Source organism: Borostomias antarcticus (genome assembly GCF_949987555.1).
Source record: "Borostomias antarcticus genome assembly, chromosome: 3".
In the NCBI taxonomy this organism is placed as follows: Eukaryota; Metazoa; Chordata; class Actinopteri; order Stomiiformes; family Stomiidae; genus Borostomias; species Borostomias antarcticus.
In genome coordinates, this window is record NC_140236.1 from 4384106 (window position 1) to 4400789 (window position 16684).

At 46.9% G+C, this 16684-nt stretch overlaps 2 protein-coding genes across 3 annotated transcripts in view; one reads left to right on the forward strand and one right to left on the reverse strand.

Moving 5' to 3' along the window:
• Positions 1–16684, reverse strand: part of mtor (mechanistic target of rapamycin kinase) — a 78083-nt gene that overhangs the window by 47501 nt on the left and 13898 nt on the right. For both annotated transcript variants that reach the window (XM_084435884.1, XM_084435883.1), the window contains exons 22-28: positions 13402–13514; positions 12938–13100; positions 12340–12432; positions 11726–11872; positions 10982–11124; positions 10551–10713; positions 10242–10387 (exon numbers count right to left, since the gene is read on the reverse strand). In XM_084435884.1, the coding sequence (XP_084292010.1) occupies positions 10242–10387; positions 10551–10713; positions 10982–11124; positions 11726–11872; positions 12340–12432; positions 12938–13100; positions 13402–13514 (968 nt within the window). The remainder of the gene's footprint in view (positions 1–10241; positions 10388–10550; positions 10714–10981; positions 11125–11725; positions 11873–12339; positions 12433–12937; positions 13101–13401; positions 13515–16684) is intronic.
• angptl7 (angiopoietin-like 7) lies at positions 2167–5400 on the forward strand (the record flags this gene model as incomplete). Its single annotated transcript, XM_084435904.1, has 5 exons — positions 2167–2509; positions 4094–4194; positions 4300–4494; positions 4864–5059; positions 5231–5400. The coding sequence occupies 5 exons, from the start codon at positions 2167–2169 to the stop codon at positions 5398–5400; spliced, it is 1005 nt and encodes a 334-aa protein (XP_084292030.1).

The following is a 16684-nucleotide window of genomic DNA, read 5'->3' on the forward strand; positions in this document are numbered from 1 at the left end:
TGTTGGGAGCAACCAGGAGTCATAATACTATAGGCTCATAAGCCTCGTTAGAGGTGAGAACAAACCTCTCAGACAGAGAGAAACATTCATTTCGGGCCCGGCAAAATTTTAAATGATTAAAAAATATATATATATTTAATTTTTATTTTTATTTTTTTTGGGGGGAGCAATACTTTTATTCCATACGTTTGTAAAAGCTCTATGGAGCTATCTTTATTTATTTATTTATTTTAGCTGTGACCAGCAGCTCTATAGCTTGCTCTGTCGGTTTGTTGGTCGGTCGGTCAGTCCACAAAAATGTAAAACTGCAATGCTGCCATTGTGGACCGGCGCAACATATAAAAGTCTCATGTTGAGCATGACATCCTATGTACAGGTATTATACAGTAGGCTACTGTCAGTAATCAGTAATTGCTGTATTCACTTAGCTGTGGGGGGAGGCGTGACTGGCGCAACATACAAAAGTCTCACTAAGTTGTGTTGACCATTATATCCTTGGGTATTATAGGCTACGCCTACCATCATAGCATGTGGCGCCAAAGACTAACATTGTTTGTGAGGTTGTGTGTGAATGCATGTACGTAGTCACAGCTATTGCGAATCTGCGCTTGTTTAAAATATATTATAGTATTATTATTTTTTTATGACTTATCTATAGCCCCTTTAACGTTAAAAGCATAGCCAGGTTGACCATCAAACGAGAGAAAGTCTCACTGCCGAGTCCAAGACAGAGGCCGAGTGCATATAATCATATTCAGACAGAATCAACTATATCATGTTGGAAAGGTTCGGTGTTTTTGCAATAAGAACATGAGGGGGAACGTCGATGTGGTTTGCGGTCTGAACTAGCATGGGAGTGAGAAGGCTCTCAATGAACATGTACAGCACATGACACCTCATCCATCCAGCCAAGGACGGGAGTCATCGCAAGAACATCAGTGTATTCTGTTGCATGCTGGTTCATCGAGGGGAAAGCAGCACAGTAGGTTCCTGTCTTAGTTGCTTTGGAAAGTGCGATGCCAATGCACTGGTCATGGCGGTTCGCTGGGAAACGTAAGGAAAGGCTTTTGCTAGTTGGATAGATTCCCAAGACTCGTCAGCCCCCTGAATGAGCACATTCTTTCCTCGATATACTCCACATTATCACCGTGTTTGGTGTCATTTCAACTTGAAACGTTCACAAAGCCCTCTAGTCCTATTGTCAGCTGCCTCTTGAATAATTCTATATTGCTTTATGCTCTCAAAGGGAATAACGGGAGATAAACGGCAACATCAATAACATCCTTAACCCACAATTAAAGAGCGATTAGCAATGTACCCTATCCCATTAGCGTGTAATGAGTCGTGAAACATCTGCCTCAGGGTGTCAATCAACACACCCTCCCTTCAATAGGACTACAGGTGCGAGGTACACTAGGAAATAATTGCGCACTTCTACACGCCTGATAAAAGTATCAAAAAGCCATTAGCAAGATGCGTCTTTGCATAGCCGAGCTGTTGGCAGTGGCAGGCGGTTGGAGACGAAAAAGGCGTAGCTCCGCCGGGGCTTAGGCGAGACGATGACGGCAGCGTAACCTCTTCAGACCGGGAGCCTTTGTTTTCCTCCCCTCTCCCCCTTCGTTCTTCCAGACGGGCCGAAAAAACAACCACCTGTCCCCTTGAACACTCTGACACGTGACAAACGAGAGACCAGGGGTAGACGGAGCAAGAGCGAGTGAAAGTGAGTGAGGGGTGGAGGAGGAGGAGGAGGAGGAGGAGGAGGGGTGGGGGTGGGAGAGAGGGGGGGGGTGGGAGGGAGTGGGGGTGGGGGGAGGGGAGGCCGTCCGCCCGGGGGCTTGGAGGGGGGTCAGCGGTGACTGGTGAGCAGCACAGCCAGAAAAGGGGGAGGGGCCCCACATGTAAAGATATTTAAGATGCACAGGCACAGCCGTGCTTTACTGAAAGGACAGGGCAGAACCCGAGCGAACGGTCGTCTGAAGAAGAGCTCCAGTTCTATTCTTAACTCCACCGAGCCTCTCCGCTCCAGTCTCGCCGGGACCTCCCGCAGAGATAAGAGTCATCCTCCGCCAGCGCGTCTGGTCCGAACGAGCCGAGACAGAATCCACACCTCCGCTCGAGTAAAAGTGCGGTAAAAGAAGAAAAAGAAGAATGACAGCATCGTTGAGGATGGTGGCTTTGAGCGTCACCCTGCTGCTCCTGCTGGCGGTGACGTGCGCCCAGAACCCCAGGAAGAGGCTGGCGCTGCCCAAGGCTCCCAAGGCGCCGTGCTGCGACGAGGTGCGCTCCCTGAAGGTGCAGGTGGCCAACCTGACCAGCCTGTTGGAGGAGATGGGCCGCAAGCAGGAGACGGACCTGATGAACGTGGTGAGGCAGATGATGGAGCTGGATAAGCAGAACCGCCAGCACGAGGCGCGCGTCACCGAGGCCGAGAGCAAGTACTCGGAGATCAATAACCGGGTGGAGATCATGCAGCTGCAGGCCGCCCAGTCCGTCACTCAGACCTCGTCAGGTAAGGACGCCGCGCACACCGACGCGTCTTAACTTCCGCCCGCCGGGGATGACCGCTCTGTTAACTGCCATTCACTAGCAACGTTGATGAGATGTCATGTAAATAATACTGACCGTCATGTAAATAATACTGACCGTTGATCAGAGATAGCATGCCGATGTGGTGCTTGCGTTACAATGTACTGTAAGGGGAAGTGCAAGAAATGTAGTCCGCGCTAATTATATTACACGGTCAGTCCAGATCTGACCCAGGTGACCCCCCCCCCACCCCCCGACCACCACCTCTCTCTCCTCTCCCCACTCCGGCTCAGTCTTTCTCTCTCGTCTGCATTGCAGCTGCTCCCTGACACCCTCCGCCCAGCTGTGAAAACCCTATCGGTGCCGGTGCGCATTAAGCAGAGCCGTAAACATTCAAAGTGCTTGTGTCTGAAAGTCACAGGAAGTTTGGTCGGCCTTAAGTGCTTCTCCCCTTCGCGATGATCACTCCAGTCAGCCGCTCGAAGACAGACCGTAACAAGACCTGTCATTGGCCGTCTAGACCTGTCATCGGCAGTCTATAGTTACACATCACCAATCATTTTTAACATTCCGTCAAGACTGATGTATTCAGTAATAAAAATAGTTTTGCGTTCTATCAAGTTTGAACAAAGACAATTTTCCAAAATCGAGCTACGATAAACCCTTAAGTACAACATATACATTTGAAAAGCCGAACCATCTGGTGGGAAAGACGCAAAGACTACTGGCATGGGAACAAAAAAACACACAAATTCCCAAAACACTAAACATTTATTTTCATTTACAGGACACATATTTCTACACATCAAAAACTATAATTAGCCCTGTACACTCTTAGGTATTCTTAGGTACCAGACAGCTGCCAACAATTGGTGATAATGGAGATTATAGTGAGCCTTCGGCGATGTCTGGGTGTCTTGCAGTAGCCAAAAGCTATAATTTGGACACCCAGTGCCCGTCTGCAAGACCGTCAATAAAGACCACCTCCATCAAAGCCAAATTGCCCCCATCCGTCATTGCAGCTTTAACAAACCGTTAATCAGCATGGCCACTGTGGAGAGATTCAGCCAGGCATGTCGCAGACTGTTCATTTAATAGCCCATTAGCCCAGTCTTGCGATGCCACTTTTCTTTTATGTCATTGGCAGGAGGAACACAGAGATGCTTTATAAAGTCTCGGCAAATTACAGAGACGCTGTTCAGACCGGGGGGGGGGAAGCGGGGCGGGAGAGGAGAGGCGCCGATTACAGCGCTTTCCACTTCAGACTCGAGGCCGACGTGAAAAAAAAAAGGGTCCCTTTTTTCCCCTGCCGATCCCCCGGCACCTCTAATGGCAAAGCCATACCGTGGCAGAAACAATGAGGGGAGCTGTGCAAGCAGAACCTGAACCGAGCTGTGAATAATTTCCTTCTGCTCTGAATTCTGACCGTCTCGAAGAAAGGCATATGTCAGACTCTCAGATCTATACACCCGTGACACGGTTTAGAGTCCGTTGAAAAACCATCCGGATCCAACGGATCCATCTGTTTTTATGCCACGATTGATGACGGCACCTTTTCTTTGTCCAGATGCCATCTACGACTGCGCATCCCTCTACAGCAGGAACTACCGCATCTCTGGAGAGTACAAACTGCGTTCGGATGAGTTCCTGGGGACGCCCGAGCTGGACGTAAGTAATATCCCTGGACTAAGCACGGTCATGCTCACACAACCCCGCTGAAAAGTACACTCAGTAGAATGTAGGAGAATCGTAAATCTCTTTGATTGGTTCCAGGTGTTCTGTGACATGGAGAGGAATGGTGGTGGCTGGACACTCATCCAGAGACGCAAGGTGGGCCTGACTTCCTTCAACCGCGATTGGAAACAGTACAAGAACGGCTTTGGGACCATCCGCGGAGACTTCTGGCTGGGCAATGACCACATCTTCCGTCTGACAAGGCAGCCCAGTGTGCTACGGATAGAGATGGAGGTACGGGGTGGGGGGAAGAGGGGGGGGGGCTGAGTGTGCTGAAACCAAAACAGGAAAACGGGATAGCCACCCAGGCGAGGGCCCAGATAGCGGGAGGACAATTTGATAACAGCATGGCTTTGACTTTCCATGGTCCCGGTTGAAACTGTAAAGGTAGATAAAGGGCCCAAACCAGTCAAAACCCTTCAGTCGTTCAACAAATGAAAAAGTGATGACATTACCAGATCATTCGGCTCTTGTTTTACAGACCATAAATTTACAGACCATAAATATTTCTAAAGGATCAGTGTTCACAGACGGTTGCGTAATTTTCCATGAACCGTCCATCAAAAAACCATGTACTGTGTTCTTCCTGTTGCTTTAATGAAGGACTGGGAGGGAGAGGCCCGCTACGCAGAGTACGGCTTCTTCACCGTGAGTAACGAGTTCAACAGCTACAAGCTCTTCCTCGCCAACTACAGCGGGAACGCCGGAGACTCTCTGCGCTACCACAACAACACCAACTTCAGCACCAAAAACAAGGACAACGACAAATGCGTGGACGACTGCGCTCAACTACGCAAAGGTACAAAAATAGCTTGGAACAGCTGACTCGTTTTGACCTTAACGACATTACTAACATGGCAAAGGTCAACTTCGACAGGCCTGAAAATAGTATAAATAAATAAGTAAAGGACGCACTTCAATCGCTAGTCTAGCCTAATGGGTGTATATTTTCTTTGATTTTCTCTAACAGGTGGCTACTGGTATAACTGCTGCACCGACTCCAACCTGAACGGAGTGTTCTACCGCTACGGGGACCACACCAAGAGCACCGATGGGATCACTTGGTACGGCTGGCATGGGCCTAACTACTCCATGAAGAGAGTGGAGATGAAGATCCGGCCACAAAGCTTTCGACCATAAACGCTTAGACTTTAAACCCTGAACGAAACGCATGCTTGCCTTGTCGTCTTCACAAATGCCTGAGCAAAAACCTAATTTTGTCTCTCCCTTAATGAGGGAGATATCTGTTTGTTATTGTCCGGAAAATGTCTATGGGTTGAATGTGTAATGTTTTTCAACATGTCTGATTGTAAATTGTAGTTCATTTCGTATTTATCTTTGAAATGTTTTATTTTCTTAAAAGCTTTAAGAGAAGCATTTTTACCACTGTTCCGTAATGGTAACTGAATGTTGCTCCCCTCTATCATTTGTCTCAAAGCAATAGTGTGTATTTATCAGTCATAACACAAGCTGTATAGTATACTGTGGATAGGTTGACTACATGTATGGAACTGGTATCACAATGCCAGGAGGAGAACTCCTAACAATCCATGTGTTCAATGGACGTAAGTGAGCTACTGGAATGGGAAACGACCACCCTGGGTACTGCCATTAAAAGTACACAACAGATTTTATTGAGAAAAGGTATTGATTTTTTATAGAAATGTCATTTGTAAAATGTGTACAGCTGTACTGTGTGTTTTTTTTTTTTTGTGGAATAGAAAATAAACTTGTATTTTTAAAAAAGTGTATACTTGATACTGAGTCAAACTAAATACCGAACATCTTCCAGTCATGCTTTTTGTTCAGCATCATCTCCACAGTAATTCTTCCCAAGTTCTAAAAATGTAGAGGGTTCCTGATAGGTTAGACAGCCAATCACCCTCATGCCCATGTTAAACAAGGCACACTGACCTCTGGTTACTGACATTTGACACACAGGTCACCCTCTGACACCCTCCAGACCAAAGGTCAAAGCTCACATGACACCAATTCAGAAGTGAAGACCACACAAGTTCCCAACAACTGCACAACTAAGCAATGGCTTACACACATACTATGTATGCCTTATTATAAAAACACAATAAAGCATTTGCTACTGACTAAACAGTATTGCAATTGTACTACAAATGTCTTTGTGTAGTTCCAAGCATTGGGCATCACCGATTCCTCAGAGCATTCAAACAGAGGAGTCTTATGTATTAGATCAGGGAGGTCAGAGGTCGTGAACAACTTTAAAGAGGACCCAAATCCAGGAGGGGGGAGATTTTCACTACTGCTACCTTTATTAAGAGAGCATGGAATTTAAGAACTGCTACATTATTTACATGTAATATGGCTTGAAGAAGATGGCTGGAGCTATTAGTTAACTTTTAATAGTAATGTCTGTTGTGGAATGATTGTGTTTGATTTTGTGTTTATGTTTACTATTGATGTGTCCTGTAAGTCCTTACACCCTGTCTGGGGTGCATGACACTGAAATAAACATTTCCAATCCAATCCAATCCAGGAGAGAGGAGGGAGACCCAAACAAGATTCCTACCTTTAGAAAGGCCATGAAGGGTTTCGGTAACGCAAGGCCTTGACTGTATGTAAAGCTTGAGCCTTCGACAAGTTCAACCAGGCTTCCACCAGCCGTGGGGTAGAGCTTGAGGTCCGGTACGTTTCCATCGGAGTACCTCATTAGTAGAGGGAAAGACCTTTGCGGCCTGGCGTAACCTCTTGGCTGCCTACACGGAACGCCCCGGTCCCCGACAACTGACACGCTTGGTTTCTTCAACCCCTTAGCTGCACGGTCTGCCGGGAGACTTTATACCTAGTTAATTCCCAAGAAAGCCAGACTTTTGTCAGGGTCCTGCCAAAGCCTCGGCTATTTTTATCAAGATATCATGAAGAGCCCAACGACCACATGGCCTTCGCTTGAAGCTGGGGCAATAAAAGAATCAGAATCTTTTAAAAAAATCAAATCAAACTACTGAACCAATAAGCACTCCAACTATAACCAATCACTTTTAGATGCAGCCGAGCAGAAACTGTGTGTTCATAAAATGTTCCGCAATCACAGTATATAAGCTGGCGGGAAAACATCAGTGATCATAAATGATCTGATTTGGATTCATACTGTATGACACATTGCATCAATGTTGACGGCGTGCGTGATTAATCAATGCTATGGAAAAAAACAATTGTCCTCGGCAAACCAGCCAGTAATATCACTAAGTGGGTATTGATAATATTGAATCACCATGCTGGATCAACCAATGTGAATGTACCCCGACAAGTCCTCACTTAAGATACTTCAATCAGAGTTCATATCCTAAACCTGGCCATGCGTAGCCTACTCTTTGTTACTCTATATGAAAACATTACATTAGGAACAAGACGGCTACGGTTTAAACCAAAGGTTCTACTCTTTAGCAGGAAACGTGTCTGTTTTTACAGGGGGACTGCGCAAAATAAAACGCACAAAAGTCTAAGCGTTGGATGAGAACTGTCTCAGAGGGTGAGCTACTGCTTAAGAGGCTGCAGGCCTCTTTACATCTGAGCATACCAGACTTTATTTGAAATTCCATTTTGGCGGTACCAGGCAACACTATAGCCACGTATTTACTATAAACAGATGGGCCGGATGTAATGACACTCTTTTCCAGCCACTGTGTTGGCGAATGGGCCGTTGCCGGTCTCAAGGTACCACTGTAAATAAGGCAGCCGTCTCTTAAACAGCATTTATATTAGCTCCCATACCAGGGAGACTCTTTCCAGGCTCGGCGCATTAAATTCAAACAAGAAAACCTTTCAATTCAACACGCAAATGTAAAAACAAAGGATCGCCTCTTGGCACTTGTGCTTGACCCAAGGCGACCATCAGCATCCCTGTCTCTCTCTCTCTTCCTCTGACTCTGCACAGAGTACGAGGGGGCTGAGCACATAATGGCGCTTCTTATTCGTCTATTTGCTGGCCAAATCCCTCATGTCTTATTCATACGGTGCACTCCTGCATCTGGACTGTATGAGGAGCATAATCGCCGTCTGCATCACTTCCTCCTAGGACGGCGTGGACGCAAGCGCGTGGACTTCCTCCCGCTTCTCTGTCGGTAAACGCCTTCAGCGCAGTCAGAATGCTGATTAAATGGGGACCCAGGCGGTCGAACTTACAATAGAGTTTAGTACGCTTTAGAGTTTGCAGTCATTTACCATAAAAAGTACTGTCCTCCCAGAATTGGAGGGAATGACTAGATAAAATGGTGGAAAACCTTAGCCAGTGAGAAATGGCCTAGAAATAGCCTAATCCTAATCTCTCATTACCATAAGTGATCATATGATTCTCATCATTCATTATTAATAGAGTGACTAGGGGATACAATGGGCCTTATTCACACAGCATTGGGACATTTCATTGGGAAATCCAGGAGAGGTGAGAAACAGATGGAGAGATTGAACACACTGAAGCGCTGGCTCCCATCATTCATCATCATCATCACGGCCCAGAGAAATTGAAAACAGGTGCTCGAAAAACACTATTCCAGACACTATGGATGAAAGAAGGCAAAAGTCCAATTAAATGCCTGGAAAACAGATTTCTTCATACTATACTAACATAAAAACATAAGCTGCGAGAAGGGGATGGAAAAGATGACATATGAGAATGCTACCGGATGGATGGAGGGTACAGTACAGTATGTGAACTATTATTTGTTGTAATAACCCTAATGAAGTGGTAGGCGACCTTCACTAATAGCCGGTAAAATCCAGTTTAAAAGGCTCTGAGAACCACAAACACCTAATAATACAGTACATACCACTTCTAAATAATGGGCAACTAGCTAAATGGAATTTGAGTTCAAGGGTGGTCACCCGTTGAAGTAAGTCTTTCCTTATAGTACTGTAGGTCTATCTAAGAACACTGCCAATCATAACACTTAAATCTGCCCTTAAAACAGCCTCTAAAACACATCAAATAACACGCCAAGGTTAATCGTTCTATTCATGGCTAAATGGACAAAACAGAAAACACCTCATAGCATCACAGAAGCACTTCTTTCCAAAATATCCACTCATCCGCACGTGATCCATTCCCTCACCATTTCCATAACGTTAACAAATGATTTCCATGTGTAACAGGTGCTCGGTAGCCCAGTGGTTACAGCATCCGACCAGTGACCAAAAGGTCACCGGTTCAAGACATGGCCACTTCACAAGTGATTTCTCATCAACCATTGCCTATCATTGTGGCCTTGAGCAAGGCACTTAACCCCAAAACTACCTCATAATTGTAAAAAAAAAAAAAATAGGGGGGAAAAAGAGTAGTTTGGGTGGTTTACAGTACGTCAAGAGGGTACAAAAGGCAAAGAGAGAATATTCAACATCAATCTGAGGTATAGTTATTACCTCTGCCGCAGAGACAGGGCGAGAGGTAATGTTTTCAGTGGCGTGTGTGCATTAGTTTGTTAGGATTACACAAAAACCACCAGACCGCTTTTCATGAAACTCGGTGGAGGGGTGTAGCGTTGGGCAATTTAGAACCCTATTCAATTTTGCCATGCACAGAGCTACGAAATGCATTCAGGGGCGGAGGTTTGTGTTCTCTGAGCACCAGTTCTGGGTTCAGTATAATGTGTTTGTGTAACCTGCCTTCTCTTAGTGTTTACACTTTGTCACCAAGGCGAGTGACAGCTGCTTTGAACTTTTGAACGTCTGGCATTTCTCCTCTAAAGCCATGTGCTACATTCCACCATACCTGACACTAGGGAGCCAAAGAAAATGTCCCCTAAAACCACTGGGACTTCCACTCAAGCAATTCTGTGGTTTCCCCTAGTGGAAATGACTAGAAATCTTCCGTGACCCAAAACAAACAGGAGTTATATAACCCTGAATGAAAGCTTGGTGTTTTTTAGGTGAGTAGAATGCTGCTTCCTAAAAAGTAGTATGTGCTCGCCTTCGAACCCCTTTCTACTGTTTGATTTCTGGTGAGGCCTTCTTACCTAATGAGGGACTCCAGGATCTGGGGAGATGGGCCTTTCTGGAACTCCAGCTCTTTGTAGTGCAGGGCCTTGGCGTAGGCACGACACTTGGCAGCTCTCTCACCCAGCAGAACAATGCCATTGTCATCTCTCAGGGGCAGGGGACCCTAACGAAGACGGGGGACAATTTTTTTAATGCTTTTAAATTGACATTGATCTTTCAGGCAAATGTCAATGTCCAATCGGTCTCCATTTGTGATCAAGTTAATTAAGTTAATTAATTAAGTCAATTAAGTTATTCCTGTGCGGCCGTGGCCCTTGGGCCCCCACCTTGTCACTGTGCTCCATGAACTCGGCCAGGTTGAGCAGCGTCTGGGTGACCTCGGCGATGTCCTGCGAGGTCAGCGCCAGCTCGATGCTGCGGATCAGCTCGTCCTGCTGGTCCTCGCTCAGCTCCGACCAACAGGACAGGAAGGCTGCGTTGAACAGGTCCCTACAGATGGGAGAGGGGGGGGGGGAGACACCAATAACGTCTCTTTAACCGTACGCATCGCGTGAGATGAAACGCACATCTATATCACCGCTATAGCCCGGGGCCGTGCCTCTGCTGTAAGTTTATACTTTGGATCGGGGTTCAAAAAAACTGCTACGGGTCTTTCGTTTCAAGCCGGCCCGCCGTTGGCCGCTCTCGCGCAGACTAGGGATCCAAGTCTGCGTGGTGGTTTGCGGAGTGAGACGGATGAAGGAAAGCAGATAGGTACCTGGCGAGGGGAATGTAGGTCTGGGCCAGCGACCAGCACGAGCGCAGCGCCGGCGAGGACGACTCCTTCAGCAGGACCACGCTGAGGCGACGCAGCCACTCCAGCCAGTCGTCCTTGGACACCTTCCTCGCCGCTCCCCAGGCCTAGCGCCGCCACCGGGGGGGAAAAACGCAGCCAATTAAATGATCGTGACCAGTTAGGGGCCTTTGATGATGACGGGTGACCGTATTTAGAGTGCGTGACCAGGGAGGGATGGGATATTGTATTGGTTTAAAACACATTGCCCAGCCTGCACGTTGGATGAGAACTGAAATCGCTGGACAATAACATCATGAGAATAAAAAAAATGTCGTCTCTGACCACTGTGTGACACAAAAGTGAATACTTGAAGTGCCTTGACTATTCTTTTTTTGGGGGGCGTGGGGGTAAATCATATACAGGTGACTTGAAGTGCCTTGACTATTCTTTTTTTGGGGGGTGTTGGGGGGGTAAATCATATACAGGTGACGAAGTGCCTTGACTATTCTTCTTTGGGGGGGCGTGGGGGTAAATCATATACAGGTGACTTGAAGTGCCTTGACTATTCTTTTTTTGGGGGGGGGGGTGGGGGGGCGTAGGGGTAAATCATATACAGGTGACTTGAAGTGCCTTGACTATTCTTTTTTTGGGTGTGTGTGTGTGGGGGAGGGGGGGGGGGGGGGTGTAAATCATATACAAGTGAACAACATTCTCCGCCCCCCTGACCTTCTGCAGGGCCGTCGTGCTGACGTGAAGCTTCTTCATCGGCCCCGCTTCCACTGGGCCGCTGACGAGCGCGTCGCCTTGGTTACCGCGCAGCTGGCGATGCTGGAAGATCAGAGGGTCCTCCTCCTCTTCGGCCAGAGTGTACCCCTGAGGTAAACAGAGCTACAATGAGGTACACATAGAGAGACACACAAGAGATAGCCCACACAACCTGCCCTGGCTTCCAAACATGTGTTGTGTACAGCCCAATTCCTTTCTGAGGAGACATTGTTGATAAGCAGTGCACTGCAAAATGCATTTCTTTGTATTCTGTAAACTGTTGACTGCATTCTAATTGTTGTACTGTAGCTTGTTGACATTGTCTTTTTTTGTGCTTCCAGCTTTAACGAGTGAGGACTTCTGGAGAGAGAGAGAAAGTGGGTGTGTGTGGGTGTGTGCGTGGGTGGGTGCGTGCGTGCTCTGATGCACAACATCCAGCAATTTACAGGGATATCTGAATTTACGTCAAAACATTCTTCCACTACCTGAAGTGGAAACTTAATCTGGAAAGGGGGCGTCTTTCACAGGCTCGGCCCAGGCAGCCAAACATCTTGCACAGGGAGAAAGAAACTGACCTTAACGATCCGACAGATAAGCACATCATAGCGCTGGTGATTGATCCGGTGCCTCAGCATCACTTTGTTCACCATGGGGATAAAGATCTGGTACTGAAGAAGACAAACGGGGGTTGAGAGTAAACATTTATGAGAGAAATTGTTCTGGTTTATGCATTTAATCTCTTCACCTTCGCCATAGCCCAAATGACAGGCCTGCATTTTTTTATAAAGCCTATGACCATTGGTTGGATCAAAAGCTGTCTGCCTCAAGCTTGGCCAGACATGCCTTACATGTGGCTTCTAAGCTCTGGGGGTGGGGCAGAGCATTTTTTTGTGTGTGTGTGTGTGTGTGTGTGTGTGTGTGTGTGTGAGTGTGAGTGTGAGTGTGTGTGTGTGTGTGTGTGTGTGTGTGTGACTTCATCCAGTCTCATAAACACCACTCCCCGCTACCATTTGGTCAACGTGGGATGACATCACCCGACCTCACAGGAAGTGGTAATGACCGCAGGCCGCGGGAGTCTGTCATTGTGGAGAACCAATCCCTGTCCCCCCACACAGGGAGGGCGTACTTGAAAGCACATCAAAGAGGGCCCTGCGGCGCCGCCCTGCTGGATACCTTCTTGCCCAGCTGGAACACCAGCGAGGACAGCGTGTCCATGGACGTGATGCGTAGCTCGGGAGTGCTGTCCAGCGTGCGCACGATGGGGTGGATAATGCGCGAGGCGTAGTCGGTGAAGTCCAGCGACTCGGTCAGCCGGTCCAGCGTTTCCAAGGCGACCCTGCAGGATGAAAGGGATAACATGGATAAACACCGCGGCAACGGAAGGCAGATGTGTCCTTCCCGAGGTTCCCACACTTCAAACAGCAGCCGCTCCAGAAGCTCTCAGTCCTTACATATTTTTAGACTCGGTTCCTCCCCGACACCCACGGGGCGGAAATAAAATGTCTGACTCTGTTCTGCCCGTACGGTAAACTCTGGCCCCTCATATTGAGAAGAGTGGGCCTGATTAATTCAGGGGTACACGTGTAACACGACACGCCGTCATACATTCTAAAGCGCGTGGGAGGGGTTTTACTGACTTGCGAGCTTGTAGGGGAACATCAGGGGCATCGAACAGCTTGACAATGGGTGGCAGTAGCAGGTGGAGGTAGTCGTCCAGGTTGGCACCAAATAGTTGGATGGCGTTGAGTAGCTGAGGAGAGAACAAATTAGAAACAATCTGGTCATAATCATGTCTATTTATTAATTGTGCATTTAACCAGCAGACTCAGTTGAGGGAATGCACCTTTATACTGGTATAAATTAATAAATAGACTATATCCTGTGCAAACACAAATGTCGGGCATTTCAAAAGGAAGTTCTTCAGTAAGCGGGGTCTAAGGTTATAGAGCACAGTGGGCTTTTCAGAACTGTTATTCCTCCTCCTCCTACATGCATTCTGTAACCAGCGCATCTAAGCCAAGGATATTTGTACATTTGGGGACGCAGGTGGGTGTTGTGTGTGGCGCCGTCCCAGAACCAAGTCATGCGCAGCGAATCCTCAGTGCAAATGGTGCTGAGGGAGTGTGTGTGTGTGTGTGTGTGAGTCTGTATGTGATGGAGGGTCTGTGTTTTTGGGTGGCTGGTGGCGTGTGTGTGTGTCTGTGTGTGTGTGTGTGAGACTGTGCGCGACGACACACTACATCGAGTTAAAGACGCCCCCTCTAAATTACGCCCGGCGAGACTACAGGAAGTTGGGGGCTCGGCGGAACAGCTCCCGGAGTGATGGAGTTTTGTTTTTCTTGTCTTTTACTTTGACTGGAGGGTAACCTGACTCGTCCATGACTGGAGGGTAACCGGAATCCCTCCCTCTCCCTCCATGCCCCCCTCCCGCGACGCGTCCGCAGAATACGGCAGGCCTCTCGGTTATAGACTATCAAGACCGCGGGACGCTCGAAGCCAGGGTCGTCTAACGCTCCGCCGTCTGGGAGAAATCAGGACACTGCTATGGGCGGGAGGGCTTGTATGACTGCGGTTGGTTGGGAGTGCGGTGTTGCCCCTGTGGTCGGCATGCAAGCCGTGATTTACTGTTTAAGGAAAACCCGGATCAGTATCACGGCAATTAGTGCAATGGGAGCGAATGCCAGATTCACTACCCTGGCTGTGTTGTTGTTCTGAGGGCTCTTTGGCTAGCCTGGCTAGCTGTAGCTCACGGTGGGTTTTAATATCAACCGCAAACAGGTTTACCTATTCATAGCCATAATGTGAGGAAACCACATGTGACCTTTAAGCGAAAATGACTATTGTGGTATGAATTAATTACTTGAAAGAACTGAGGAACAGATCCTTGAATCAAATTGTACACCTGAATAATGGGGCTATGCTGAATCTATATACAGTTGTGGTTTAAAGTTTACATACACTTCTAAAGAACATGCATGTCATGGCAATCTTGAGTTTCCAATCATTTCTACACCCCTTACATTTCTTTGATAGAGTGATTGGAGCACGCACATCTGACAAAAAAACATTCATGAAGTTTGGTTCTTTTATGCATTTTATTATGGGTCTACTGATAATGTGACCAAATCTGCTGGGTCAAAAATACACATACAGCAACATGGATGATCAATTTTGGTGATGTAGAAAGTCAATCAAATGAGCTTTGTGGCACGGCCTCTTAACTTCTTTTGAGTGATTATGATTGACTACAGCTGGTGATTTCTCTGAGCCCATTTAAATATGACTCATTTCATACAATAATTAGACTCATAGGAGCTCAGCACAGATCTGGTAAAGCGGATCATTGACTTGAACAAGTCAGGAAAGTCACTTGGAGCCTTTTACAGGTCCCAAGATCAATTGTGCAAACAAGTGTTTGTAAGTATAAAGTGCATGGCACAGTTGTGTCACTGCCACGATCAGGAAGAAAACGCATGCTATCTCCTGCTGCTGAGAGAAAATTGGTCAGGATGGTCAAGCGTCAACCGAGACCCACCAGAAAGCAGGTCTGCAATGAACTAGAAGCTTCTGGAACACAGGTGTCAGTGTCCACAGTCGAGCGTGTTTTACGTCGCCATGGGCTGAGAGGCTGCCGTACAAGAAGGAAGCCCTTGCTCCAGAAGAGGCACCTTCCCAGATAGCAAACTGAGTCTGCGCCAGATCCGCCGCGGAATGCACATGATCTGCCCGGCTTTCAGCCGGATCCGGGACGGATCTGGGCGGATCTGTTTGCTATGTGGGTTAAGGCTCGACTGAAGTTTGCTACTGATCACATGGATGAAGGAACGGCCTGGAGGGAACTTCTGTGGACAGATTAAACTAAAATTGAGCTGTTTGGCCACAATGACCAGAAATATGTTTGGAGGAGACAAGGTAAGGCCTTTAACCCCAAGTGCATCATGCCTACCGTCAAGCATGGTGGTGGTGGTATTATGCTCTGGGTCTGTTTTACTTCCAATGGAACTGGTGCTTTACAGAAAGCAAATGGAATAATGAAGAAGGAGGATTACCTCCAAATTCTTTAGGATAACTCAAAATCATCAGCCAGAAGGTTGGGTCTTGGGCGCAGTTGGATGTTCCAACAGGACAATGATCCCAAACACAAATCAAAAGTGGTAAAGAAATGCCTAATCGGGCTAGAATTAAGGTTTTAGAACGGCCTTCTCAAAGTCATGACTTAAACCCCATCGAGAACATGTGGACAGTGCTGAAGAAACAGAAGTCCATGTCAGAAAACACATTTATCAGAACTGCACCGTCTCTGTGAAGAGTGGTCAAAGATTCAACCAGAAGCTTGAGGATGGCTACCAAAAGCGCCTAATTGAGGTGAAAATGGCCAAGGGGCATGTAACCAAATATTAGCATTGCTGTATGTATATTTTTGACCCAGCAGATTTGGTCACATTTTCAGAAGACCCATCATTTTTTATTTATTTATTTTTTATTTAATTTCATGTTTTTTTTGTGACAAAGTATGTGCTCCAATCACACTCACATAAAAATAAGAGGAAATACTGCTTCATGTCTTAATAAGTCATCTGAGTCATTTGATTTTGACATTCCCAAAGGAACTTGAACATGTTCATGCAGCAGTTAATGGTTTCGTCACTGTGACAAAAGGCGTCATCGGGGTTTTTCCTGCATAGAGGATTTATTGACGCCTCCCAAAGAGATTTCAACCAGAGCCAAAGGAAAATCACCAGTGCCAAAATGTTAAAAATTGAGAATAAAAATAGCAATTCAAATCCTCTCCAAATGTGTTTGATAGCTTGTTTCAAGTGCAGCCCATCCCTCTTTCTTGCATTGTCCATGGTTTGGACCACTAGTAATCAATATCATTAATAGACAGGTGATCGGTATCTTAAACATTTTATCCTCATA